Here is a 27577-nt window from a genome sequence, read left to right on the forward strand (position 1 = left end):
CAGAATTTAAGAACAGCATATGCATATGTAGGGAGGGAAGAATGTAGTTCAGTTATTTTCCGTTTAACAAGTCAACCAGTGGAACTTGTTAAACCGAAACTCATAAAACTGAAGGGTCTCCAAATAAAAGTCTATTGAGCTGTTACTGCTGCTTGACAGAAAGAAACAAAACACAACCCTGACCAGGTTCTGGGACAACTTCCTTTGACTATTAGCAACAAGGCTAAGTAGCAATCGAAAATATGCAAGTGGGATGTACAGCCAAGAATACATTTATAAAATTCTGGGAAGGAAAGCGTATGTACTTGACACCGAGTCTGCACTGACGGCAGGTAAGAGAGATTGGATTATCCTTGGCAGCAGGAAATGTGACTCCACAGACAGCTGTGCCACTTGGGGAGTTTTTCCAGGGACCGCTGCTCTGCCACAGTCAGGACCTTGGGTTATGCTGCAGAAAAGAATTCAAGGACAAAGCAATGGAGCAAAATTTGTTAAGGAAATAGTGGTGCACACTCCAGGGATAGGTGTAGGCTTCCCAAGGGACAGAGAGTAACAAGGACTTGACACCATCTGCAAAGGATTTTGAAGTCAGCTTGGTCAAAGGACAAGATCTGTATCTACATTTAAAAATCTAATATTGAAAGTAAATTAAAGTGTTTTATTTGTCAATGAGATTAAAAGGTGGTTTATGAGTATAGTCTTCAGATTCGTGAATGGGCAAAGGAAGTGCTGATAAGAAAAGTTTAGGCCAAAAAGGTCAAAGAAATTTTTACTGTACCTAGACCAAAAGAAAAGACCTCTTTTTGACTGTAAACTCTGTTCACAACATTTTTTCAATTTTTTTAGTTTCAGAAAAGTACAGGTCTACAGATAAAAATCTTGATATGGTTGAACTCAAAGGCCACTAACATTTTGTTCTTAATTAGTTGTTTTAAGTGTTCTGTTTCATATAGCTCTCAGGAAAAGTGATGTTATTTCTATGTAGTCTTGACAATGGGGGTATGTGGTTTTAGAACCTTTCCCTTCCCACACCCCCTTAATTTTCCCTGTCTTCCTATCCTGCTTCAGGGTTAGGCAGAGTGGAGAATATTTTTTGGGGTAAGAGAGCAGTGTCTGTTGCTCTGGTTTAGTCTACTTTAATTACAGGTAGACAGGGATGGTGGCCCCGGGCAGTGACTAGATTTAAGTCAAGGTTTCTATGTGGCGTTGAAGAAAGGAGAAAGGTCTTGTGGTTAGTTTCACCCCAAGTTGCTAACTGATTCACTTCCTTTACCATCTTCTTTCCTCTTCCGCCATTCCTTCATCAAGCTAAGATCATGAGAAAGACAAGGCTGGCAGTGGTCGGTGAGGACCCCCAGTGTCCAGCGGGTGGGAAGTTGTAGCTGACACTGGGGCCAGGTCGGAGAGATCCTGATTTGTAGATGAGGCTACAGCTGTAACTCATCTGTGATTTGGCCCACACTGCAGCTACTGGAAGGTTTTGCTGTGTGGAAAAATGGTTTAATGAGCCCCACATCCCCTCTTGGCAGACAGGGAGGTTTTGGTCTTGCGGCACTGGCTTCATGCAATGTGACATTTTGTGAGTGTGTGGGGTCCGTCCACGAGGTCTACCTCTCATTCTCTGATGTCAGCATCTGATTGCTATCCTTGTTCCATCCTGTAAATAATTAGGAATCACAGCTTTGTGAGGATCCTCCTTCAAGTTTATATTGTTAAAGAGTTGAGAGAAAGGGGAGGGGAAGGAGGCAGAAATCAGTGAGTTCTACTCTCTGGTCTTATCTCTAGCTGGACTTCTGAGGTTCAACGTATAGCTCTAAAGAGGTTCTAGATATAGAACTAGACTGATTTTTCTTTCCTGTATTCATAACAAAGATTTATTTATTTATTTGGCTTTTGGCTCAATTGTTACCTAACCCAGGTCTTATCCTAAAGAAAAACCAATGTTGGGAAGATGAGTACTACAGAGAAAGAAGTGCTTTATTCAGTGACTGGAGAATGAAGAAATTGGAGCTTTTCCTTGAAAAACACCCTGGTTTCGAGAAGTTGAGGAGTAATAGACACAGGATAAGAATGATGAAGGAGAGAGACCCCCCTAACGAAGAGGAAGGATGCTATTGTCTTTGACCAGGCAGAGCTCTTTCAGAAACTCTGGTTCCTCCTCTTTCCATGGTCTGTATGTCCATGTGGCATCTGGTAGAGTGTTTAAACCTTGGAGGAGGAAGAGAGACTTAGCAAGGTCTAGGTCAAGTTATAATCCTGCATATAAGTTTAGACAAAGCATTTCTCAAGTGATCAACATGTCTACATGCAGTGCTGAGTAGAATCTGACCCAGAGGGCACAGCAGCAAAGAAGACAGGCACACAAAGCCTCCCCATTCCACTTTAGTGGCTCATCAGAAAAATGCGCATAAAAGCAGAGAGTCTGTGTTCCTAGCAAAGTGTTCTTTCAGTCCTCGAAAAGCAGCCTAGGCAACTCTTACCGTTACAACCACACACGGGATGTTTTCACAGCAAAGCCAGCAGAAAACTACAGTGTATTTAGCTTGCTTGTGCGACCTACCATGTTTGTGATTTTTAAGTGAAGGGCAAAGGAGTCTAGAGGGTTTGTTTAGGGTTTTTCTTGGCAGCTACTCTATCTCTCCAGTGTTCTGCGGCTCCTGAGGGAGAATGAGCTCCAGGGCTGGCCATGTTGGATCTCTCAGTGCACATGGACAGTTCTGATCCTACCAACCACTGGCCGGTACAGGGTGTCCAGAAGCTATGGGCTAAGTACTGACTGGGGCAAGGTGAAGAACTGAGTGGCACTGCTGGGGTCCTGGGTTTTATAGATGTGGTGGGTCCCTTTGGAGAGGGTGAGGGTCGGGGACTTCAGGAGCAGGACTGCACTCCTGTCTCTACGTCCTCATCCTGTTCCCATTTCATCACTATTGCCCCAGACAGAGATATGGCCTTGGTAGATTGTCGCCATCCCTTTCTAGCAAGCACAGAACCATTTGACATAGGGAGGGAGTCCTCTGTTGTGCGCATGCTTTCTTCTGAACAGCCTCTTAGAGCCCCCTGAGGTTGGGATTGGGATCCTGTAGGCTTCTGCATCCAGACTCCCCCTCTCTCACTTGCTTTCTTTGCCAGTGAGACACGTCTAGCGCTCCAACAGCCCAAGCCATTTTCTCTCTGTAGAATTCTCCCCAAGTTCTAAGCTACTACTACTATGTTATTTCAGGTTACCATAGCCTTTCAGAGCATACTTTATTTTACCTACAATTTGTTATTAGTGGTTATTTAATGTGGGTTGATGAGATATCAGTTATACTGGATTGGGTCCGCCCAGATGACCCCATTTTAATTTTATTATCCCTGAAAAGATTGTTTAAAAACAGTAAGGTTCCAAACTGAGGTACAAGGCACAGCACTTCAGCATGTTGAATTGGAGCAGGAGGACAAGCCACAATTTAATTCATGCCAACACTGATCCTCAGCTCATGTAGGCATTCAAAGATTGTTAGTGGAGTGACAGCCACGAATATTTACTACTGTATATGCCTAGTATAAGTATATGCCTAGTATATGCTTACTGTTCTAAGAGTGGAAGACTTCATTAGTTTTCTAAACTAGTGAGGCACCTAGTAAATGCCTTCTGTTTTTCCTGTGAGATTTGATAACTAATGTATGAAAAGCACATGACCCCTGGTGTGTGCTTAGTAAATGGCGGTTGACTTACTAAATGAAATATGAACTGCCTCTGGTAATGGAACACATTTCATCTTTTTGTGCAAATAAAACACTGCCCTTATGTTTGACAAAGGTGCACTGTGGCTGAGGTTGAAAAATGGGATGGTGTGAAGTTGTAACTTCTCTCTGGAAAATCCCTTTTTAAGAGACTAAGAGTAGATTGGGGGTCAAGGAAAAGAGTTTAGCTGCCTTAGACTAAGAAGTTATTCTGTGGCTTTTTACCTAAAAAGATGTAGATCTGTATGCAGAGGACATCCTAATGTCATGCCTGAGCTTTGTTCTGTTCAGTATCTTTATCAGTGGCCGTGATGGATGTGTATAGATGACCTACTTATAAAATTCTGCAATGGCAGGAAGCTGGACAGAAAGGTGAGCATATTGGATAAAAGACTAAATTATGAATGGAACTCAGAATAATAATAAGTAATAGTAATAAGTAGAAATGTTGAGTCAGGACATTGTTACACATTGCATAGAATGGGGGTGATGGGGCTTAACATGGAAGCCCTCATTCTTTCATGTACATCAGAATCACTTAAAAGTGTTTACTAATTTATTATATATATATATATTTGAGGTAAGGTTTTGCTCTGTGGTTCAGTCTGGTGTTGAACTTCATATATATCCCAGGTTTACCTTGAACTCATGATTCTTCTGTTTCAGTTTCCCAAGTGCAGGGATTACAGGCATGGACCACCACCACCAGGGAGCTATGTGTATATGTGGTGGTACTTGTCTCTAACCCCAGCATTCAGGAGGCTGAGGCAGAGGATCGTGAGTTCAAGGCCCAGCCAGGCTATATAGTAAGAATCCATAAAAAAGAACTATTCCACCCCCACCCCTACCAAAACCCAAAAACAAGCAAGCAAGCAAAAAAACCTGAAAAAAAGCACTAAAATAGAGATGCTAGGACTCATTCTAAACTTTCTGAAGTGATAGCTCTGTGGTGGTACTTGGCAGGGACCTAGTGTTGACAAAATGTGAGGACCCCAAAGCTTGGTAAAGGTTAGTAAGCACTGGTATGAAAAGATTGGGGACTTTCTGAGGCCATAGGTACAGGGTGTGTTATTGAGAAGATGGGTGTGTCCAGGATACAGCTGACAAATTGTTCTGAACATAACCAACCTCAGCATAGACTCCTGGTTGTTTGATTTATTGGTAACTGCTGAGTGCCATCACATCCCCTGCCATACACACTGCTGTGAGGTAAATGAACTAAATTGTTGGCACTTTTATTTGGGAAAGAAAGAAGAAAAGAACATTGTATAGATAGATGATAAATGCCAGGTCTAGAAACTTTAATTTGGAAGAAGTAGATGGAAGAGGCCAGTTGTTTCGATTTCAGGAGACTTGAGATGAGGAAGGATAACTGTTCTCGAATACTTGCTGAGCGGTCTCCTGGAAAGGGACTTAGAGGCATCCCATCTGTACCCATGGGAGATACTTTAAAGGAGTTATACTTCATAGAAACTACCATGTTAGTGATAGCATTGATTACTTCTTAGGGTATTTATCAGCTGCACCTAATGGAGTTTACTCAATGTGTTCAGTGATCTGAACCTAGAATAGCTTTTTTTTTTTTTTCCAATTTACTAGGGACCTATTCTCAGTTTAAGGTTAAAGCAGATGTTAGATGTCCCCCTGTCACAGTTGAAGGAGAGACCCCCTTGCATTGTGGATACCACTGATGTGGACCCTAAAGCGACTGTGGATATTTACTAGGCAAGTAGTTTCTCTAACTTTTTTTTTTGTGTATTTTTATGAAGAAATTGACGGACCAACCAACGTGGTCACTAATCAGGTGACAGAAGACACAGCATCTGTCTCCTGGGATCCAGTGAGGGCTGACATAGACAAGTACGTGGTGCGATATATCGCCCCTGATGGGGAGACCAAGGAGAAGGCGGTACCCAAGGACCAGAGCAGCACTGTTCTGACGGGCCTGAAGCCAGGAGAGGCATACAAAGTCTTTGTGTGGGCTGAGAGGGGCAACCAGGGAAGCAAGAAAGCAGACACCAAGGCCCTTACAGGTAATGGGAGACTGGGAGTTGGGTAGGCTTCTTCAGGGTATGGAGGGAGACTGGGAGTTGGGTAGGCTTCTTCAGGGTATGGAGGGAGACTGGGAGTTGGGTAGGCTTCTTCCGGGTATGGAGGAGGTTGCTTCTGACAGTGAAGATGGTTGTCACTTTGCATCAACTCTTTTGTTTGTGGGGTTGAGGATATTTACAAAAGCAGTTGAAAAAAATCTTTATTTTTTTGTATAAAATATTTCAATTATATTCTTTTCTCTCTTCCAACTCCTCCCAGATCCCCCCATCTCACTTCCCTACTCACCCAACTTCATGTTCTTTTTCTCTCTATCTCAAAAAAGACCCCAAGAAAAATAATAAAACAAAACAAAACCCAAAACATCAAAAATCAAAACAAACTAAACAACTGCCCCCCCCCAATAACAAAAAGCTCATTGAAAAACATGGAGCTTGTTTTGTGTTGGCTGTCTACTCCTGGGCATAGAGGGCCTGCTTGGAATATGATTGATATACCCAGTGATACTCCACTGGAGAAAATGGATTTCTCTTTTCCCAGCATGTACCAATTGCAGATAATTTCTTGGTTAGGGGGTGGGACTTTGTGTCTACTTCCCCTGCTTGGTCCTGAGGTTTTTGTCCCAAAACAAATTTCAGTGTCATGTTTATGATTTTTTTCCCATTTTAACTTCAGACTGAGAAATGAGACTATTTAATAGAAATAGTCATACTTATTGGAATGGAATTTCATATACATCTCTCTTGGAGTAGGGTAAAACTTTGTTATTTATTTATTTATTTATTTATTTATTTATTTATTTATTTATTTATTTATTCTCTCCTCCAATTCCCTCCCTCCACCCCTGCTCAATCCATTCCTCCTCTGTTTCTGTTCATAAAGGGGTAGGCCTCCCATGGGTATCAACAAAGCTAGGCATATCAAGTTGCAGCAGGACTAAGCTTCCCCCCTTATATTAAGGCTGGGCAAGGCAATCCAGTAAGAGGAATAGGATCGCAAGAGCCAGCCAAAGTGTTAGGGACAGCTCCTGCTCCCATTGTTAGGAGTCCCACAAGTAGACCAAGCTACACAGCTGTCACAGATGTGTAGAGGGCCTAGGTAAGTCTCAGGCAGGCTCTCTGGTTGTCGGTTCAGACTCTGTGAGTTCCTATGAGCCAGGTTAGTTGTTTCTGTGAGGTTTCCTGTGATGTCCTTGACTCCTCTGGCTCCTATTTTTATTTTTCAATAAAAACTGAAAACATGGGAGCACCTATGAATTTGAATGCTTATTTTGATTTGCAGTGGAGAAGAGGCACTTTGCACGTAGGAGCTCTCTCTCAGACCATGGAAATGGTTTGCCTCCTACATCAACATTTGCCAGACCCACCAATTCTTCCTTAAACATTCGGAAACAGAAGGATCTCCAAACTGCATCCACTTGTTCTGCTCAGCTCAGGTCTTCAGGTGTCCTGAGAAACACTGGGACATGGCATGGCCATCCTTTTGTTTAAACACTCCTTTGGTGATTCCCTGAATTCGCAACAGCCTAATGGGTATCCACCTGCTCATCCAACACACTTAATAGGAAGTCAGAGGAAAAGGATTCACTTATTGTGTCTGGACAGTCACTGAATACAGAGAAAACTTCAGAGAAGTATGCACCATAACTAGGAATATGGTCTCAGATCTTTAGCTCTTCAGATTTTAACCCCAGTGATGCCATGTACTAGACGAGTGACAGTGAGTCAATTTCTAGTTCATAAAATGTCTCAGGAGTGTCTATGTCATAGGGATATGGTGGGGAGGGCGCATGCGGGGGTGGGGCAGTGGTTTACATTGAATGTCTTTGTTAGCGTTACTATTGCTGTGATGAAACACCATGACCAAAAGCAAGCTGGGGAGGAAAAAGTTTTTTCAGCTTATGTGTCCATATCACAGTTCATCATCAAAGAAAGTCAGCACAGGAACCCAAGGGGGCAGGAACCTGAGGCTGGAGCTGATACAGAGGCCACAGAGAACTGCTGCTTACTGGCCGTCTCTCATGGCTTGCTCAGCCTGCTTTCTTAGAGAATCCAGGACCAGCAGCCCAGGGTGGCTCCACCTACAATGGGCTGGGTCCTCCCCATTGATCACTAATTAAGAAAATGCCCCACTGGCTTGCTAGAGCTCAGTCTTATGGAGGCATTTTCTTTCTTTCTTTTGGTTTTTTGAGACAAGGTTTCTCTGTGTAGTTTTGGTTCCTGTCCTAGAACTCACTCTGTAGCCCAAGCTGGCCTCAAACTCACAGAGATCTGCCTGGCTCTGCCTCCCGAGTGATGGGATTAAAGGCGTGCGCCACCACCGCCCGGCTTGGGAGGCATTTTCTTAACTGAGGTTCTCTCCTGTCAGGTGACTTTAGCCTGTGTCAAGTTGACATAAAACTATCCAGCACAATGAGTGAATTCATATAAAGCAGCAGACACACAGCAAGAGTCCTAGCTTGGTTTCTGTTGCTGTGGTAAAACACTGACCAAAACCAATTTGGGGAGGAGAGGGTTTGAGGAGGTGACCCCTGAAGAGAGCCTGTAAGGACAGGTGGGAACCAGCAGGGAAGCAGCATGTGTAAAGGCCGCAAGTATGGGGTTGGGCAGTCAGGTAATCTCAAGTGTCCTTTTTGGTGGACTTGTCTGTGAGGTGGTACAATAGTAAAGGCAGAGGCTGGGGCATTACAGCCAGCTCAGTGTCCTAGGAGTTAGAGCCTTTATCCTTCCACAACAGATGTCAGGGGTGTGGTCCCATCTCTGTGTCTTAAGGCCAGTTGTCTCCGGGGACTACCTGTTTTACTGAGGTGACAGCCAGGCCTGGCAAGCTGCGACGTGCAGGTTGAAATGTTCTTTCCTTCTGGGAACACTCTTGAGGAGCTGGCTTTTAGAGCTGGGTAAGAAAGGCCTTGCTGTTTAGCCATGTACCATATTGTTCAGAGTTTTCACTCGAAGGCCTTACATTTTGAGGAGGAAGTGATATACCATTCCTGGAATGCCGTTATTAACAGGAAGCCATGTAAGCACTTACCATGCCGCAGTTCATCTCTGAGGAAGGACTGCTCCTTCCTTCTTCGTAGAGGTGCAGAGACAGAAACCTAAAGGACACAGTTTCTCCTGAGTGAGGAACCAGGAAAACCAGCGCTGAGGCTCCAACCCAGTTCTGCCACATAGACACCCAGGCAGGTTGTACTAGGGTCCTTTTCACTAGCCCACACCTCCGTCCCGTCGGTTTAAAGGTCGCGCCATTCCCTGGCCACAGACACAATGCTCTATGTAGAAAACACTAATGGCTCCTACTTCTTTTTTTTTTTTTTTTTTTTTTTGTTTGTTTTTGGGTAGCTCATCTTTTAGATAACTTATTGTAAAATATGTAGAAATATACATAATATGTACATAGATACTCAGATATGTATACACCCTCGTGCAATTATAGATTCTACTTGTGATTATAAAACATAGTATCAAAACTGTTCTTTCAAAATACATTACTAGGATGACAAGATGGCTCAGAAGGTGAGGGTGCTTACAGCCGAGCCCAACAATCCAAATACAGTCCTCAGAATTTACTCAGTAGAAGGCAAGAACCAATTCCCACGAGTTTACTTCTGATCTTCAGACACATGTAGTGGCGTGCAAGTACCTACCTACCTACCTACCTACATATACAAAATAAATAAGTAAATTTATAAGATTCAAAATACATTGCTAAAACATATGGGGGACCTCACTTCTGTAGAACTCCAAATTTTAGAGAGCTTACAGGCCTATGTTATTTTCAAGCTCAATTATAAATAGGAATGAGATCTTAACATAACTAAGTAAGATTCCACTAGTCAGTAGTGTATCGGTTGGGTTTACTGAGGTCATGAAGCTCCTGGCTGCTATATTAATGCAGAATTTATTAGCATCATTCCTGTTGTTCAGTAAATGTGCAACCATTTTTCTGGCACCGGAAAGACAGTGAGGAGAGCTACATGAGATTGCCTGTCTCACGGTGCTTGTGGGGCAGGTGTGCATACCCATAACTGGAGAGCTGGGGGGTTTCTGGAAAGAGAAGACTGATGAACATCAACACACTTGCACTTGTTTTAACTCCCTGGAAAGGATGTCTAGCATTGAAATAGAGAAAAGTAAATCACTGGTACCAGATGCAATGGTTCAGTTTTGAAATCCTAGTAATCAAGAAGATAGGGCAGAGAGGTCATGAGTTCAAGACCAGCCTGGGATACAAAGGAAGAATTTGTTCATAAAAAAGATACAAACAAGAAATGTCAAGCACAAACAAGATACTATAAGATTAATAAAATTAGAATTAATGAATTAAATCCAGGCATTAAGTTAGGGGGTTTGTACACATCCCTTCATGCATGTTTTGTGTGACTAGCCTGCTACTAAACTTATAAGCTCTGGGCAGGTCAAATACTGTGAGAAAACTTAATTTCCAAGGTAAATTGTCACTCAAAAGTGTCAGAGAAGTTTGTCTGTCTGGATCTTCTCATCTACGCGTCGTGTGCTTTCCTAATACAAAAGTCCTATGTCTGATCAGCTGGCAAACGCTTCTGGCAGCTGGCAGCTGTTGTGGTCTTTTTTTTTTTTTTTTTTTTTTTAATTTTTATTTTGCAATACAATTAAGTTCTACATACAGGCACAGATTCCCTTGTTCTCCCCCCTCCCGCCCCCCTCACCTTCCCCCCAGCCCGCCCCCCATTCCAATCTCCTCCAGGGCAAAGCCTTCCCCACAGACTGAGATCAACCTGGTGGACTCAGTCCAGGTAGGTCCAGTCCCCTCCTCCCAGGCCGAGCCAAGCGACCCTGCATAGGCCCCAGGTTTCAAACAGCCGACTCATGCAATGAGCACAGGACCCAGTGCCAGTGCCTGGATGCCTCCCAAACAGATCAGGCCAATCAACTGTCTCACCCACTCAGAGGGCCTGATCCAGTTGGTGACCCCTCAGCCATTGGTTCATATTTCATGTGTTTCCGTTTGTTTGGCTATTTGTCTCTGTGCTTTATCCGACCTTGGTCTCAACAATTCTCGCTCATATAAACCCTCCTCATTCTCGCTAATTGGACTCCCAGAGATCCACCTGGGGCCTAGTCATGATCTCTGCATCCAGATCCCTCAGTAGTTGGATGAGGTTTCTAGCACGACAATTAGGGTGTTTGGCCATCCCATCACCAGAGTAGGTCAATTCGGACTGTCTCTCGACCATTGCCAGCAGTCTGTTGTGGGGGTATCTTTGTGGATTTCTGTGGGCCTCTCTAGCACTTTGTTTCTTCCTATTCTCATGTGGTCTTCATTTACCATGGTCTCCTATTCCTTGTTCTCCCTCTCTGTTGTTGATCCAGCTGGGATCTCCCACTCACCCAAGCTCTCTTTCCCTCGACCCTCGCCCTTCACTACCCCCACTCATGTCCAGGCTGTTCATGTAGATCTCATTCCATTTCTCTGTCATTGGGCGATCCCTGTGTCTTTCTTGGGGTCCTGATTTCCAGGTAGCCTCCCTGGTGATGTGAGTAGCAGTCCAGTCATCCTTGTTCCACATCTAGTATCCTGTTATGAGTGAGTACATACCATGTTTGTCTTTCTGAGTCTGGGATACCTCACTCAGGATGATTTTTTCTAGGTCCATCCATTTGTCTGCAAACCTCATGATGTCATTGTTTTTCTCTGCTGAGTAGTATTCCATTGTGTATATGTACCACATTTTGTTTATCCATTCTTCAGTTGAAGGGCATCTAGGTTGTTTCCATGTTCTTTCTATTACAAACAATGCTGATATGAACATAGCTGAACAAGTGCTCTTGTGGTGTGGTTGAGCATTCCTTGGGTATATGCCCAAGAGTGGTATAGCTGGATCTTGGGGGAGATGGATTCCCAATTTTCTAAGAAAGCACCATATTGATTTCCAAAGTGGTTGTACAAGCTTGCATTCCCACCAGCAGTGGAGGAGAGTTCCCCTAGCTCCATATCCTCTCCAGCATAAGGTGTCTTCAGTGTTTTTGATCTTAGCCATTCTGACAGGCGTAAGGTGGTATCTCAGAGTTGTTTTGATTTGCATTTCCCTGATGATTAGGGATGTTGAGCAATTCCTTAAATGTCTTTCAGCCATTTGAGTTTCCTCTGTTGAGAATTCTCTGTTTAGTTCTATAGCCCATTTCTTAATTGGACTGTTGGGCATTTTGATGTCTAATTTCTTGAGTTCCTTATATATTCTGGATATCAGTCCTCTGTCAGATGTGGGATTGGTGAATATCTTTTCCCATTCTGTAGGCTGTCGCTTTGCCTTGTTGACCGTATCCTTTGCCCTACAAAAGCTTCTCAGTTTCAAGAGGTCCCATTGATTGATTGTTTCTCTCAGTGTCTGTGCTACTGGTGTTCTATTTAGAAAGTGTTCTCCTATGCCAATGCGTTCAAGACTACTTCCTACTTTCTCTTCTAGCAGGTTCAGAGTAGCTGGGTTTATGTTGAGGTCCTTGATCCACTTGGACTTAAGTTTTGTGCACGGTGATAGATATGGATCTATTTGCAGCCTTCTACATGTTGATATCCAGTTTTGCCAGCACCATTTGTTGAAGATGCTTTCTTTTTTCCATTGTGCACTTTTGGCTTCTTTGTCAAAAATTATTTGTTCATAGGTGTGCGGATTAATGTCAGGGTCTTCAATTCGATTCCATTGGTCCACATGTCGGTTTTTATGCCAGTACCAAGCTGTTTTTATTACTGTAGCTCTATAGTACAGCTTGAAGTCAGGGATCGTGATGCCTCCAGAGGTTGTTTTATTGTACAGGATTCTTTTGGCTATCCTGGGTTTTTTGTTTTTCCATATGAAGTTGAGTATTATTCTTTCCAGGTCTGTGAAGAATTGTGTTGGTATTTTGATGGGGATTGCATTGAATCTGTAGATTGCTTTTGGTAAGATTGCCATTTTTACTATGTTAGTTCTGCCTATCCATGAGCATGGGAGATCTTTCCATTTTCTGACATCTTCTTCAATTTCTTTTTTCAGGGACTTAAAGTTCTTGTCATATAGGTCCTTCACTTGCTTGGTTAGTGTTACCCCAAGGTATTTTATGTCATTTGTGGCTATAGTAAAGGGTGATGTATCTCTGATTTCCTTCTCCGCTTTTTTGTCCATTGTATATAGGAGGGCTACTGATTTTTTTGAGTTGATCTTGTATCCTGCTATGTTGCTGAAGGTGTTTATAAGTTGTATCAGTTCCTTGGTGGAATCTTTGGGGTTGCTCAAGTATACTATCATGTCATCTGCAAATAGGGAAAGCTTGACTTCTTCCTTTCCAATTTGTATCCCCTTAATCTCCTTATGTTGTCTTATTGCTCTGGCTAGAACTTCAAGTACTATATTGAATAAGTATGGGGAGAGCGGACAGCCTTGCCTCGTTCCTGATTTTAGTGGAATTGCTTTGAGTTTCTCTCCATTTAATTTGATGTTGGCTGTTGGCTTGCTGTAAATTGCCTTTATTATGTTTAGGTATGTTCCCTGTATTCCTGATCGCTCCAAGACCTTTATCATGAAGGGGTGTTGGATTTTGTCAAATGCCTTTTCAGCATCTAGTGAGATGATCATGTGGTTTTTTTCTTTGAGTTTGTTTATATGGTGTATCACATTGACAGACTTTCGTATGTTGAACCATCCTTGCATCCCTGGAATGAATCCTACTTGATCATGGTGGATAATTGTTTTGATGTGTTCTTGGAGTCTGTTTGCCAGTATTTTATTGAGTATTTTTGCATCAATGTTCATGAGGGAGATCGGTCTGTAGTTCTCTTTCTTTGTTGTATCCTTGTTTGGTTTGGGAATCAGGGTAATTGTAGCCTCATAGAAGGAGTTTGGTAATGTTCCTTCTGTTTCTATTGTATGGAACAATTTAGAGAGTATTGGTATTAACTCTTCTTTGAAGATCTGGTAGAATTCTGCACTGAAACCATCTGGTCCTGGGCTTTTTTTGGTTGGGAGACTTTTAATGACTGTTTCTATTTCATTAGGGGTTATTGGACTATTTAAATAGTTTATCTGGTCTTGATTTAATTTAGGTATGTGGTACCTATCCAGAAAATTATCCATTTCTTTTAGGTTTTCCAGTTTTGTGGAATAGAGGTTTTTGAAGTATGACCTGATGATTCTCTGGATTTCCTCAATGTCTGTTGTTATGTCCCCCTTTTCATTTCTGATTTTGTTGATTTGGATGTTCTCTCTCTGTCTTTTGGTTAGTTTGGATAAGGGCTTGTCTATCTTGTTGATTTTCTCAAAGAACCAACTCTTTGTTTCATTAATTTTTTGTATTGTTCTCTTTGTTTCTATTTTATTGATTTCAGCTCTCACTTTGATAATTTCCTGGCATCTATTTTTCCTGGGAGACTTTGCTTCTTCCTGTTCTAGAACTTTCAGGTGTGCTGTTAAGTTACTAGTGTGAGATTTCTCCAGTTTATTTATGTGGGCGTTTAGTGCTATGAATTTCCCTCTTAGTACTGCTTTCATAGTGTCCCATAGGTTTGGATATGTGGTGTCTTCATTTTCGTTGATCTCTAGGAAGTCTTTAATTTCTTTCTTTATTTCTTCCTTAACCCATTGGTGATTCAGGTGGGTATTGTTCAGTTTCCATGAGATTGTAGGTTTTCTGTAGTTTTTGTTGTTGTTGAAATCCAACTTTAGACCATGGTGGTCTGATAGAACACAGGAGGTTATTCCAATTGTTTTGTATCTGTTTAGATTTGTTTTGTGACCAAGTATGTGGTCGATTTTAGAGAAGGTTCCATGGGGTGCTGAGAAGAAGGTATATTCTTTTTTGTTAGAATGGAATGTTCTGTAGATGTCGATTAAGTCCATTTGAGTCATGACATCAATTAAGTCCTTTATTTCTCTGTTAAGTTTCGATTTGGGGGATCTGTCCAGTGGTGAAAGTGGGGTGTTGAGGTCTCCCACTATTAATGTGTGGGGTTTTATATGTGATTTAAGCTTTAATAATGTTTCTTTTACATATGTGGGTGCCCTTGTGTTTGGGGCATAAATGTTCAGAATTGAGACTTCATCTTGGTGGATCTTTCCTGTGATGAGTATGTAATGCCCTTCTTGATCTCTTTTGATTGATTTTAGTTTGAAGTCTATTTTGCTGGATATCAGGATGGTTACACCCGCTTGTTTCTTAAGACCGTTTGATTGGAAAGTCTTTTCCCAGCCTTTTATTTTTAGGTAGTGTCTATCTTTGAATTTGAGATGTGTTTCTTGTATGCAGCAGAAAGATGGGTCCTGCTTTCGTATCCATTCTGTAAGCCTATGTCTTTTTATAGGTGAGTTAAGTCCATTGATATTGAGGGATATTAATGTCCAGTGATTGTTCATTCCTGTTATTTTTTGGTGGTGATGTGTGTGTACTTTTCTTCGTTGGGGTTTACTGCTGTGGCTTTATCTATTGCCTGCGTTTTCGAGGGTGTATCTGACTTCCTTAGGTTGGAATTTTCCTTCTAGTGCTTTCTGTAGGGCTGGGTTTGTGGATAAATATTGTTTAAATCTGGCTTTGTCATGGAATGTCTTGTTCACTCCATCTATGTTGATTGAAAGTTTTGCTGGGTATATTAGTCTAGGCTGACATCCATGGTCTCTTAGTGTCTGCATTACATCTGTCCAGGACCTTCTGGCTTTCAAAGTCTCCATTGAGAAATCGGGTGTTATTCTGATAGGTTTGCCTTTATATGTCACTTGGCCTTTTTCCTTTGCTGCTCTTAATATTCTTTCTTTATTCTGTACGTTTAATTGTTTAATTATTATGTGGCGAGGGGACTTTTTTTGGGGGTCTAGTCTGTTTGGTGTTCTATAGGCTTCCTGTATCTTCATAGGCATTTCCTTCTTTAAGTTGGGAAAGTTTTCTTCTATGATCTTGTTGAATATATTTTCTGTGCCCTTGAGTTGGTATTCTTCTCCTTCTTCTACCCCTATTATTCGTAGGTTTGGTCTTTTCATGGTGTCCCAAATTTCTTGGACATTTTGGTTCATGACTTTGTTGGCTTTAGTGTTTTCTTTGACTGATGAATCTATTTCTTCTATTGTATCTTCAATGCTAGAGATCCTCTCTTCCATCTCTTGCATTCTGTTGATTATACTTGCATCTGAAGTTCCCAATCGTTTTCTCAGATTTTCTATTTCCAGCATTCCCTCTGTTTGTGTCTTCTTCATTTTTTCTATTTCCCTTTTCAGGTCTTGGACTGTTTCCTTCATTTGATTCATTGATTTTTCTTGATTTTCTTTCAGTATTTTATTGTTCTCTTCCAGGACTTTTTTGATTTCTTCTAATTTGTTTGCCCTTTCCTCTAGTTGTTTACAGCGTTCTTCACATTTTTTTGTCTTTTCCTCTACAAGAGCCTCTAGCTTCTTCATGATGACATTCATAAGGCTATTTTCTTCTGCTTCTTCCAATTTCTGATGTTCAGGTCTAGGTGTTGAAGGAGGGCTAGGGCCTGGTGATGGTGTATTGCTCTTCATTTTGTTGTATGTGTTTCTGCCTTGACGTCTGCCCATCTCCTTGTGGTTCGTTCTTGGCCTTATCTGCACACTTGGTTCAGACAGAGCTGACAGATTCAGGAAGTCTTTCTCTCTTGTCCAGATGGGAGCTCTCTGTGCTGTGCTGTGCTGTGCTTCAGAAGGGAAGTCCGGGGCAAGATGGGAGCTGGGAGCTGGGGGCCGGCCTCTAAGTCTCAGGAAGAGGCTTGGGGCTCAGGCGGATGGGGGTGGGGGCAGGGCGTGGAGACTACAGGGTCTGCCAGGGGTCTTGGAGAAGGGGATCCTTCCCGGTGGGGCTAGAAGGGAACCTGCCCGGTGAGCAGAACCTGGGGCCAAGTTGGGCAGGTCTTCCCCGGAGTGGCTGGTGCCCAGGGATGGGGTCGGGGGCAAGCTAGGGCACTCACCTGTGCTTCAGAAGGGAAGTCCGGGGCCAGATCGGCTCCTACTTCTAGAACGTTTTTCTTTCCAAAGAACATACCAGAGCAGGTGGAGAAGATTATTGAAATATACTTGCCTTCGGGTACAAGGGGTTAGGGAACTGTAAGAGAGTGCTATATAATCTTTGGCAAAGGAAAACTTTGCATGTAAAAGCCATTATTGATCTATATGTTGGCGTGGTCTGAAGACCCATCCATTTATGCTAGTAGTTTGTTCTGATCACTTGTCCACTTAAAGCTGTAAGCTCTCTCAAATCATCGGTGTATAGCTGACTCGAATTAATTGACACCGTTATTTTGGCTATGCCTTTGGCCTTTTAGAAACTAGAGAGCAATAAGACCTACCCTCTTATTTTGTATCTTCCTTCAAGAAATTGACAGCCCAGAAAACCTGGTGACTGACCGGGTGACAGAGAACACTCTCTCTGTCTCGTGGGACCCAGTGGAGGCTGACATCGACAGGTATGTGGTAAGCTACACTTCCGTGGATGGTGAGACGAAGCAGTTTCCGGTGAGGAAGGATCAGAGCAGTACGGTCCTGACTGGCCTGAGTCCAGGTGTCGAGTACAAAGTTTACGTGTGGGCTGAGAAAGGCGATCGAGAGAGCAAGAAGGCCGACACCAAGGCTCCCACAGGTAAGCTGAGAGAGATGGGCTGTTGGAATGAAACGTGAGCTTAGGAATTTGTGCGCACGTGGTACCACAGGTTGGGGGTCTGAGATGAGACACTACAACCGGAATGCGGAGATTCGTGATACTGGAGGTGGGGTGGGGATGTAGAGATAGGTCAGACGGTAGGGTACTTGCTGCACCATCTGAGTCTGATCCTTAGCCCCTGTGTGAAAAGCTGGACGTGGTAGCACACACTTGTAATTCCAGCACTGGGCAGGCAGACAGGTGGATCCCTGGGGCTCATGGGCCGGCCATCCTAGCCCAATCAGCAAGCCTCAGGACTCAGAGAAGTACAATTGCATAGTAGTAATGCTTTTATCAGACTCAGTGGATCAGTGTAGAAGGTCTGCTTATGGAAATATCTGTGACAATACTTTCAGAGTTCTCACTGAAAGTGAAGCAGCCCCTGATAAAATGATAAATTAGGTATCCCAACAGTGTGGCAGGTGTTTAATTGGCTGTCTTGATGTGCCATATGTTACTATGAAGATATTGTTCCTTCTACATTTTAGGGAGCCAAAAGCCAAGGAAAGATGTTAAGTGCATAGCTAGCCTGACTTTGAAATTGAGACTCAGAAACTGCATTCTCCCTTGACTCCCAGCAGAGACTTGGTGTGGTAACCCATCACCTGCTGATTGTTCTGGGAGATAAAAAGCAGGACAATGGGGAATGTGCCTTCCACTGCTACAGCTTAAACTTTCAAACATTTTCTTTTCAGATATTGACAGCCCCAAAAACTTGATAACTGACCAGGTAACAGAGAACACTCTCAGTGTCTCCTGGGACCCTGTTCTGGCCAACATTGACAGGTACATAGTGAGCTACACCTCTGCTGATGGAGAGACCAGGGAGGTGCCGGTGTCTAAGGAGAAGAGCAGCACTGTCCTGACAGGCCTGAGGCCAGGCATGGAGTACAAGGTCCATGTGTGGGCCCAGAAGGGGACCCAGGAGAGCAGGAAGGCCAATACCAAGGCCCCCACAGGTGAGGGAGCATGCATTACCTCTGTGCCATTGCTAAGCTTCTAAGATGTCTAGGTTGACTTTTCTTTCTCTGACCTTGGCAGTCAGGATGGTTTCATTGATTAGAGGTGATAGTGCTCCCTAGCAAATTGTATGCCTCCTTCTCTCAGAAAGCAAGTCTCCTATTGTATTCTCCGAACTGTGGTCTTTAAAGACTGACGCTTATTGCTCACACCCTCCACCCTTCTTCTGCCTGCGTCCCTTATTTGTTATTAAGGATAAACGTTTCACTTTGGCAAGAAGCAAATATGAAGGAAGCGTAAATAACTGTCATCCCGAGCGAGCCGGCCGGACTTGTAGGTCGCGAGCTACAAACAGCTTCCTCCTTTTAAAAATTCCTCACTTGTTTAAACCCTTCCAATGAAGTTTGTTCCTGTTTCTGCCCTTCAGATGAATGTTTTAGGCAGAAATAATTGCAGTGTTTTGTTATCTAAAAATAAGCCAGTGTCTAGTCCTCCCAGTGTTGATTTTGTTAGTAATGAAAATGTCCGTTTCCATGTAAGAGTCCATCCTTCATTTGCTGTTAGCTGTTTGCATGCTCACTGCCTGCCACGGGCAGGGGCATTGCTCAGCTTCTCTTCTCTTTTCCTCCCAGTACTTGGAGTCCTGCTCTTTCAGCTGGCTAACTACAAATTTTTCCATCCTGACTCGTTACCTCTCTTTCCTCCTAACCCCCTAGCACACTTCCTCTAATGGTTGGTTGACCAAGGTTGGCCAGCTGAGGATCTGATGGAATCATCTCACAACTCTAGGTAGTCCCCCAGAACAGCTCTTGACAGAACCCCCAGGCACAACCCACTTGCTCAACTGATATGTAGTCCATGGGAACCACACACACATCCTATGTCCCTTCAAATAACATAGAGTCTGTGTGAAATGCTGAAGTCCCTCTTGTTCTGTGTGAGAGCAGCCAGCCATTTTCTCGTGGATGTGGTATTTTAGCCACATGTCATACACCAGGTCATTGCTCCCCATGCTTTACAAAGAGTTTCTCAATCTCATCACTTTTGACATTTGAGCAGGACACTCCTTTGTTTCAGGAGTGTGTGTGTGTGTGTGTGTGTGTGTGTGTGTGTGTGTGTGTGTGTTGAAGGATGTTTAGCACACCTCTGTGTCCCCCTCCCCTATACTGAGTTGTGGCAATCAGCATGTCTTAGGCATTGCTAATCACCCCTGCTGAGATCTTTGGCTCCCTAGCCAACACAATAAGCTCTACCAGGGATCCTGGTGAAACATATTGAGTTCAGACCTCACCCAAGGTACACAGTCTTTTTTAAATAATTCCATTCTCTAAGTCCTAGCATACTGGCCTTTCCAACTTCCTTAACAGTCTGGACATAGTTGGTCAGCCAAGGATCCTAAAACTGTTGATCCTGCCTTACTTGTGGGAAGTAGGAATTTAGATACCAATTTTCTTGTGGCCATAGCCCAAAGCAACATATGAAGTAGACTCTTTGTGCAAATGACCTTAGGAAAATGGCTTTTGCAATGAACTGTTTGGAAGAAGGTAATATTACTAGTTTATTGATAAAATGTATTTTTATTACTTTCTGCTATGTAGTATGGAGGAAAATAATCTCTTGGATTTATAAAGTATCAATGAATTGATTTTATCATTAATAATGATGGTTGAAATATTGGGCATCTACTCAGTGCTAAGAGCAGTCATAACATGTTATTAACTCATATGATGTAAACTATGATGTAAAAATCTACAAGATATAAATTAATATCTCTCTTCTCCTGTTTTTTGTTTCCTCTGTGGAAGAAGTTGAGGGACAAGGGCAGGAATGCCCTTGGTTACATTTTGAATCTCATATTGATAAACATTGTTTTTATTTTAGTGGATAGAGCTAATCATACACACACACACACACACACACACACACACACCCCACACACCAAAAAATTCCATTTTACAAATGCAGAATACAGTGAAGCAACTTGCCCAAGTAATAAAACAAAGTTAATAATTGATGAAAGTGATGCATATGTTGAAGATTAGTTCCTGAAAGAACCAGAATTCGACACGGCAGTCTGTATATAATTTTAGAGGTGAGGAAGAAGAGCTTAGAGACAAGGCTGAGGCTGGCCGATGGCAGAGCTGGGATGAAGTTTAGTCTTCTTATTGGACTCAGCTCTGCCTCTTAAGGTAAAACCCAGTCCCTTTGGATGCACTGCTCATTCCACTGTCCTGTGCTGCCCCCTTGAGGCTCTGAGTTCAGCTGTGGGGACAAGGTCTCTGTCCATGAAGCATTGGAAATGCACATAAGGTATGGGGGAGCCTTAAGGACTGGAAACTCTCCCAGCCAAGGCCAAATGGTCTCATTCTTTGGTGTCTGTGACTAGTATCTATTGATCAGCTCTTTTCCTTTTAGATATTGATGGTCCCAAAAACCTGGTGACTGACCAGGTGACAGAGACCACTCTCAGTGTGTCCTGGGAGCCAGTGGAGGCTGACATCGACAGGTACATGGTGCGCTACACTTCTGCTGATGGAGAGACCAGGGAGGTTCCTGTGTCAAAGGAGAAGAGCAGTACTGTCCTGACAGGCCTTAGGCCGGGTGTGGAGTACAAGGTTGATGTGTGGGCCCAGAAGGGAGCCCAGGATAGCAGGAAGGCCAACACCAAGGCCCCCACAGGTATGAACATTGTGGATTGAGGCTGTGACATGTTTCATGGTAAGCTTTAGAGGGGGTACACTTGCTATTCCTTCTCTAGTCTTGGAAGAAACTAATGACTGTAGAAGACAGAGTGGCAGGCTTTTGTCATATGCCCCACACCATCCCCACACACCCTTTACACTTAATCCAGAAATATAGATCTCATATTTTGGTCTTAAGAAGATTAATGATTGCTCAAATCTATACACTGTTCTTCTAATTGTGTGTTTCCCTCACTGTCAATCACTGAATTATTACATCTTGAAGATGAAATGACATAAAGAAAGCATATGCTTTAGGATCTGGGAGCCAAGTGCTTTAGGGAAATAGCTTTTGCTGGGATATTCTTGGAACGGGAGGATTTATTGTTCTGTTAGTGAGTAGATCCTCTTTTGAGGACTATGTGTTTCATTTTGACAATCATAGACTTGCAGTCATGCATAACAGCAGTGGATAATTTTAAGGCTTTCCCATTCTTTCATTTGCAAAGAATAGCCTTATTAAGACGTGTTTACGTATAAAATTCAGTCTTCAGAGTATACAGCTCAGCATTTACTATTACATAGTCACATAATTGCCCAACTATTAGCCTACATGTTTAGAAGATTTTCATCACAATAAGGAACGTGATATGCATTACCAGTTATTGCCTATCCTCATTCCTTCCCCACAGGTAGCAACTGCTACCTATTCTAGATTTGTCTGTTCTGGACAGTTCTAATACATGGATTAACACAGCATGTGGCATTTTGTGGTTTACTTCTTTCATAAAACATAGTTTTCAGGTTCATCTGTATTATAATATATATTGATACTTATTTTTATTAAAATTAATATTTGCTTTTATGGATATACACATTTATTTGCCAGTTTGTCTTTGTAGCTATTTGGTTTGTTTTCATGTTTGGACTATCATGAATAATGATACTGGGACATTCATTTCTCTTAGGTAGATGTATTAGAACTGAATTGTTAATCCTATATATTTAATTTTTGAGTTCCTGCCAAACTAATCTCCAAAGTGGTTGTGCCCTTTTACATACCCACAAGCAAAAACGAGAGTAATCTTTTTCATTTACTTGGCCCTGAGAAGAATTTGTTGTGTTGGTAGAGCAGGAAACCATGTTTCCATTCACAGTTGAGAATCCTCAATCTACTAGAGTACATTATTTTTGCAGTTCACATAGTTAGTGGGTAATTCATAGGGTTTGATTCATAAAATACTCATGGGCTATTGCAGCATCTTATCATGCACGTATTTAGGATCTACTTTCATAGGTGAGGAGACTGAGGTTTAGCTAACTGCTGAGGTCTTTGAGGCCACTGGGCTGGGACTGCAACCCAGCCTCTCAAATTCTGAGTATGTTACTGTTTTCACTGTCCTGGGCTACTGCCCTGAGGACTCAAGTAGTTGTGGGGATAAGGTCTCTGTCCACGAATCAACTAAACGCCAGTATAGGAGATGGGAAAAGTGTAAGAATAGGAACGTTCAGCCAAGGCTTAATGATGCCTGATGTGTGTGTGTGTGTGTGTGTGTGTGTGTGTGTGTGTGTGTTTAGACAAAATCTTTTTGAACAGCCTATATTGATCTCAAATTCACAATCTCATGATTCCCTGCCTCAGCCTTCTGAGTAACAGGACTGTAGAATTGAACCATCACACTCAATTTACTAGTAGTTATTTATCAAGCTTTTCCTTTTAGATATTGATAGCCCTAAAAACCTGGTGACTGAGCAGGTGACAGAGAACACTGCCACTGTGTCCTGGGACCCAGTAGAGGCTGACATTGACAGATACGTGGTGCGTTACACCTCTGCTGACGGAGAGACCAGGGAGCTCCTTGTTGGGAAGGAGGAGAGGAGCACCATCCTGACAGGCATGAGACCAGGTGTGGAGTATCAGGTCGACGTGTGGGCCCAGAAAGGGACACGGGAGAGCAGGAAGACCAGCACCAAAGCCCCCACAGGTAATGAACGTTGTTCCTTGAGACTGTAACTGATATCATCCTATGCAAATTGGGGGGGGGGGTCACGTTTGGGTTTCTTTCACTGCTGTTGGCCCAAATCAATGATTTGGAGAGAATCAGGATGGCAGGACATTGTCATACAGCTTGCAGTATCTCTCAGTGCTGGTAACACATTCTCTCTCTTTTTTTGAAATAATAAAAAGGGTTTAATTAAAAAATATTCTGGTAGGAAGGAGGTGATGGGCATCATCCTTAAGCAATACATGATTAGAATGTTTTCAACTTTCTGCTACTGACAGCCACCATGGTGTGATTCTGTGAAGTTCAGTTCCAGGGCACAATGAGTTTCTGAGCTACAGAGGTATCTCAGGCTTGCATGATGTTGGGCCAGTGAATAAGGCAGATGCCACACATCTTGTGATATAATCCATGTGGCAGGAAGCAAACATTAAATGATTCTTCAACATTGAAAAAAATTCAATAAATGTTACTTCTTTTTATTATCATTTTTTATTAATTACATTTTTCATTTATTTTACATCCTGACAACAGTTTCCCCCTCCCTCCTCTTCTTTCGTTTCCTCCCCTCTCCCCTCTACCTCTCCCCCATCCACTCCTCCTGTTTCTATTGAGAAAGGAGCAGGCCTCCCATGGGTGTCCACAAAGCATGGCATATCAAGTTGAAGTAGGACTAAGCTCCTCCCTTTGTATTAAGGCTGGGCTAGGCAACCCAGTATGGAGAATAGGTTCCCAAAAGCCAGCTCAAGCATTAGGGACAGGCCTTGATCCCACTGCTAGGAGTCCCACAAGTAGATCAAGCTACACAAGTGCCACACATATATAGAGGGCCTAGGTCGGTCCCATGCAGGCTCCCTAGCTGTCAGTCCAGATTCTGTGATCTCCTATCAGCCCAAGTTAGCTGTTTCTGTGGGTCCCTTGTGATGACCTTGACCCCCCTGGCTCCTACAATCCTTCCTCCCTCTCTTCAACAAGATTCCCTGGAGCTTGGCCCAGTGCTTGGCTATGGATCTCTGCATTTGTTTCCATCAGTTACTAGACGAAGGCTCTCTGATGACAATTAGGGTATTCACCAATCTGATTATAAGAGACGGCCAGTTCAGACACCCTCTACACTATTGCTAGGAATCTTAGCTGGGGTCATCCTGCAGATTCCTGGGAATTTCCCTGGCACCAGGTTTCTCCCTGACCCTGAAATACCTTGTCACATCAAGACATCTCTTTTATTACTCTCTTTCTCTCTCCATCCCACCCCCAACCCACCCAACCCGATCCCTCATGATCCCATCACCCCTCCTTCTACCCTTAGTTTATCCAGGAGATCTTTTCTATTTCCCCTTCCCAGGGAAATCCATGTGTCCCTCTTTGGGCTCTCCTTGTTACATAAACTCTCTGGCGTTGTGGATTGTAGCATGGTTATCCTTTACAGTTATTATCCACTTGTAAGTGAATACATACCATGTTTGTCTTTCTGGGTCTGGGTTACCTAACTCAGAGTGATTTTTTTCTAGTTCCATCCATTTGCCTGCAAATTTCATGATGTCATTGTTTTTTACTGTTGAGTAATACTCCATTGTGTAAATGTACCACATTTTTAAAAAATCCATTTTTTGGGTTAAGGGGGAATCTAGGTTGTTTCCAGGTTCTGGCTATTATAAATAATACTGCTGTGAACATAGTTGAGCAAGTGTCCTTGTGGTATAATTGCAACCTTTGGGTATATGCCTAAGATTGGTATAGCTAGGTCTTGAGGTGGATTGATTCCCAATTTTCTGAGAAACTGCCATATTGATTTCCAAGTGGCTGTACAAGTTTGTGCTCCCACCAGTAGTGAGGAGTGTTCCCCTTATTTCACATCCTCTCCAACATAAGCTGACTTAGTGGCTTTGATCTTAGCCATAATGGCAGGTGTAAGATGGTATCTCAGAGTTGTTTTGATTTGCATTTCCCTGATTGCTAAGAATGTTGAACAATTCTTTAAGTGCATCTTGGCCATTTGAGATTCTTCTGTTGAGAATTCTGTTTAGCTCTGTAGCCCATTTTTTAAGTGGATTATTTGGTACTTTGATGTCTAGTTTCTTGAGTTCTTTATATATTTTAGAGATCGGCCCTCTGTCAGATATGGAGTTGGTGAAGATCTTTTCCCATTCTGTAGGCTGTTGTTTTGTCTTATTGATCATGTCCTTTGCCTTACAGAAGCTTCTCAGTTTCAGGAGGTCCCATTTATTGCCGATCTCAGTGTCTATGCTACTGGCATAATATTCAGGAAGTGGCCTCCTGTGTCAATGCATTCAAAGTTACTTCCTACTTTCTTTTCTATCAGGTCCATTGTAACTGGATTTATGTTGAGGTCTTTGATCCACTTGGACTTGAGTTTTGTGCAGGCTGATAGATAGGGATCTATTCGCAATCTTCTACCTGCTGACATCCAGTTACACCAGCACCATTTGTTGAAGATGCTTTCTTTCTTCCATGGTATAATTTTGGCTTCTTTGTCAAAAAACCAGGTGTTCATAGGGACACATTATCTCTTAATGAGGACCTCATATGCAGCCTTATACCTCAGCCTCACAGAGATTGGTGGTGAGCTCAGTAATACAGTCCTGTGTAGCATGAACTAGTCCCTGGGTGTGATCTCCGGCATGAAAGTAAAAGGACCAACGGTGGTGGGTGACTTCTCCCCAGTCTTCCAACTGTGTATCAATATCAAAATATTTCTCTTAGTGAAGTGACAGAAAGGAGATATGTATGTTAGAGTCTGTGAGGTAAGTACTCCAGGAAAATGACTTTCTCTGTGGTCACTTTGGAGTAAGGAGAGGATGTTACTTTCTTAGTGGTAAATCCCCTTCTGAGGATTGTACCATTGGTATTTCACATGACATTTGGTAATTGTAAGGCCTTTTCGTCTCTGCTCACACATTTGGTAAGAACAGCCATATTAAGAGACATTTACATATTAAAATGCACCCTTTAAAATGTGCACTTCAGTGACTTCAGTGTGCTCACAGTCCTGTAACTATTGTAGTCTATTACTGCAGTCTCTTCTCATTACCAAAAGGAGCGGAGCTCAAGCTCACATCCATTGCCAGCACTTTCCAACCCCGCTGCCTCCAAGTCTGTTAATAACTGCTGTCTGTCTTTATAGAGTTCTCTGTTCTGGACACTGTTTATACGTGGAGTTATAATCTGTGTGCCTCTGAGGAGATGCCTTTCATTTTCCAGGTGTATTTGTGTTATAACATGTATCAGTATGCAAATTAATATTTCTCAGTACATGTCAGCGCACTTGCTTTTCAGTTTCTTAGTTGTTTGACATTTGGATTATTTTAACTTTTCAAAGTCTGTTATGAATAATGTTATTGGACATTTGTATATAAATATTTTTGTGTGTGTGATGCTGAGGATCAAACCTAGGGCCTGGGACATGCTAGGCCAGTGCTTCACTGTATTCCCACCTTTCTGTGCACAAGGTTTTTGCATACATCTGCCATCATTTTTATTAGTTGTACAAGTAAGAGTGGAACTGCAGGATCGTTTGGTCGTTCTAACTTTAACTTATTAGGAAAACAGTGCGATAGGACTCTACACGTCTACTAGCAATGTTTCATCCTCAGAGTGTTTGCTGACTTGGCAGAGCAGGAATCAATGTCTCCACCTCACATTTGAGAATCCCCCGATTCTGTGAAGTGAGTGGTTTCCATAAGTCACATGGCTGATATCACATGAATTTGATTTCAGAAATACTCATGCAATACTGAAGTATCTTATAATTTATTAACCTCAGATCACATTTAAAAAATGAGGAAAGTAGGCAGGTACCAGTTGCCCAGGCTGATGGCAAAGCTGGGATGAAGTTTAGTCTACTGACTGGAACTTAAGGTGCTTCCTGGCCCTCAGCTCTGCCTCTTAAGGTAAAACCCAGTCCCTTTGGATATACTGCTCATTCCATTGTCCTGTGCTGCCCCCTTGAGGCTCTGAGTTCAGCTGTGGGGACAAGGTCTCTGTCCATGAAGCATTGGAAATGCACATAAGGTATGGGGGAGCCTTAAGGACTGGAAACTCTCCCAGCCAAGGCCAAATGGTCTCATTCTTTGGTGTCTGTGACTAGTATCTATTGATCAGCTCTTTTCCTTTTAGATATTGATGGTCCCAAAAACCTGGTGACTGACCAGGTGACAGAGACCACTCTCAGTGTGTCCTGGGAGCCAGTGGAGGCTGACATCGACCGGTACATGGTGCGCTACACTTCTGCTGATGGAGAGACCAGGGAGGTTCCTGTGTCAAAGGAGAAGAGCAGTACTGTCCTGACAGGCCTGAGGCCAGGTGTGGAGTACAAGGTTGATGTGTGGGCCCAGAAGGGAGCCCAGGATAGCAGGAAGGCCAACACCAAGGCCCCCACAGGTATGAACATTGTGGATTGAGGCTGTGACATGTTTCATGATAAGCTTTGGAGGGGGTACACTTGCTATTCCTTCTCTGGACTTGGAAGAAACTAATGACTGTAGAA

The 27577-nt window shown here is 42.8% G+C and overlaps 1 protein-coding gene across 1 annotated transcript in view; it reads left to right on the forward strand.

Moving 5' to 3' along the window:
• Positions 1-27577, forward strand: part of Tnn (tenascin N) — a 72747-nt gene that overhangs the window by 12341 nt on the left and 32829 nt on the right. Inside the window, exons 6-11 of the mRNA XM_059280720.1 lie at positions 5496-5759; positions 17103-17366; positions 18122-18385; positions 20802-21065; positions 22789-23052; positions 27208-27471. Coding sequence (XP_059136703.1) covers positions 5496-5759; positions 17103-17366; positions 18122-18385; positions 20802-21065; positions 22789-23052; positions 27208-27471 — 1584 coding nt within the window. The remainder of the gene's footprint in view (positions 1-5495; positions 5760-17102; positions 17367-18121; positions 18386-20801; positions 21066-22788; positions 23053-27207; positions 27472-27577) is intronic.

This window comes from Peromyscus eremicus, chromosome 15 (genome assembly GCF_949786415.1).
Source record: "Peromyscus eremicus chromosome 15, PerEre_H2_v1, whole genome shotgun sequence".
Taxonomy (NCBI): domain Eukaryota; kingdom Metazoa; phylum Chordata; class Mammalia; order Rodentia; family Cricetidae; genus Peromyscus; species Peromyscus eremicus.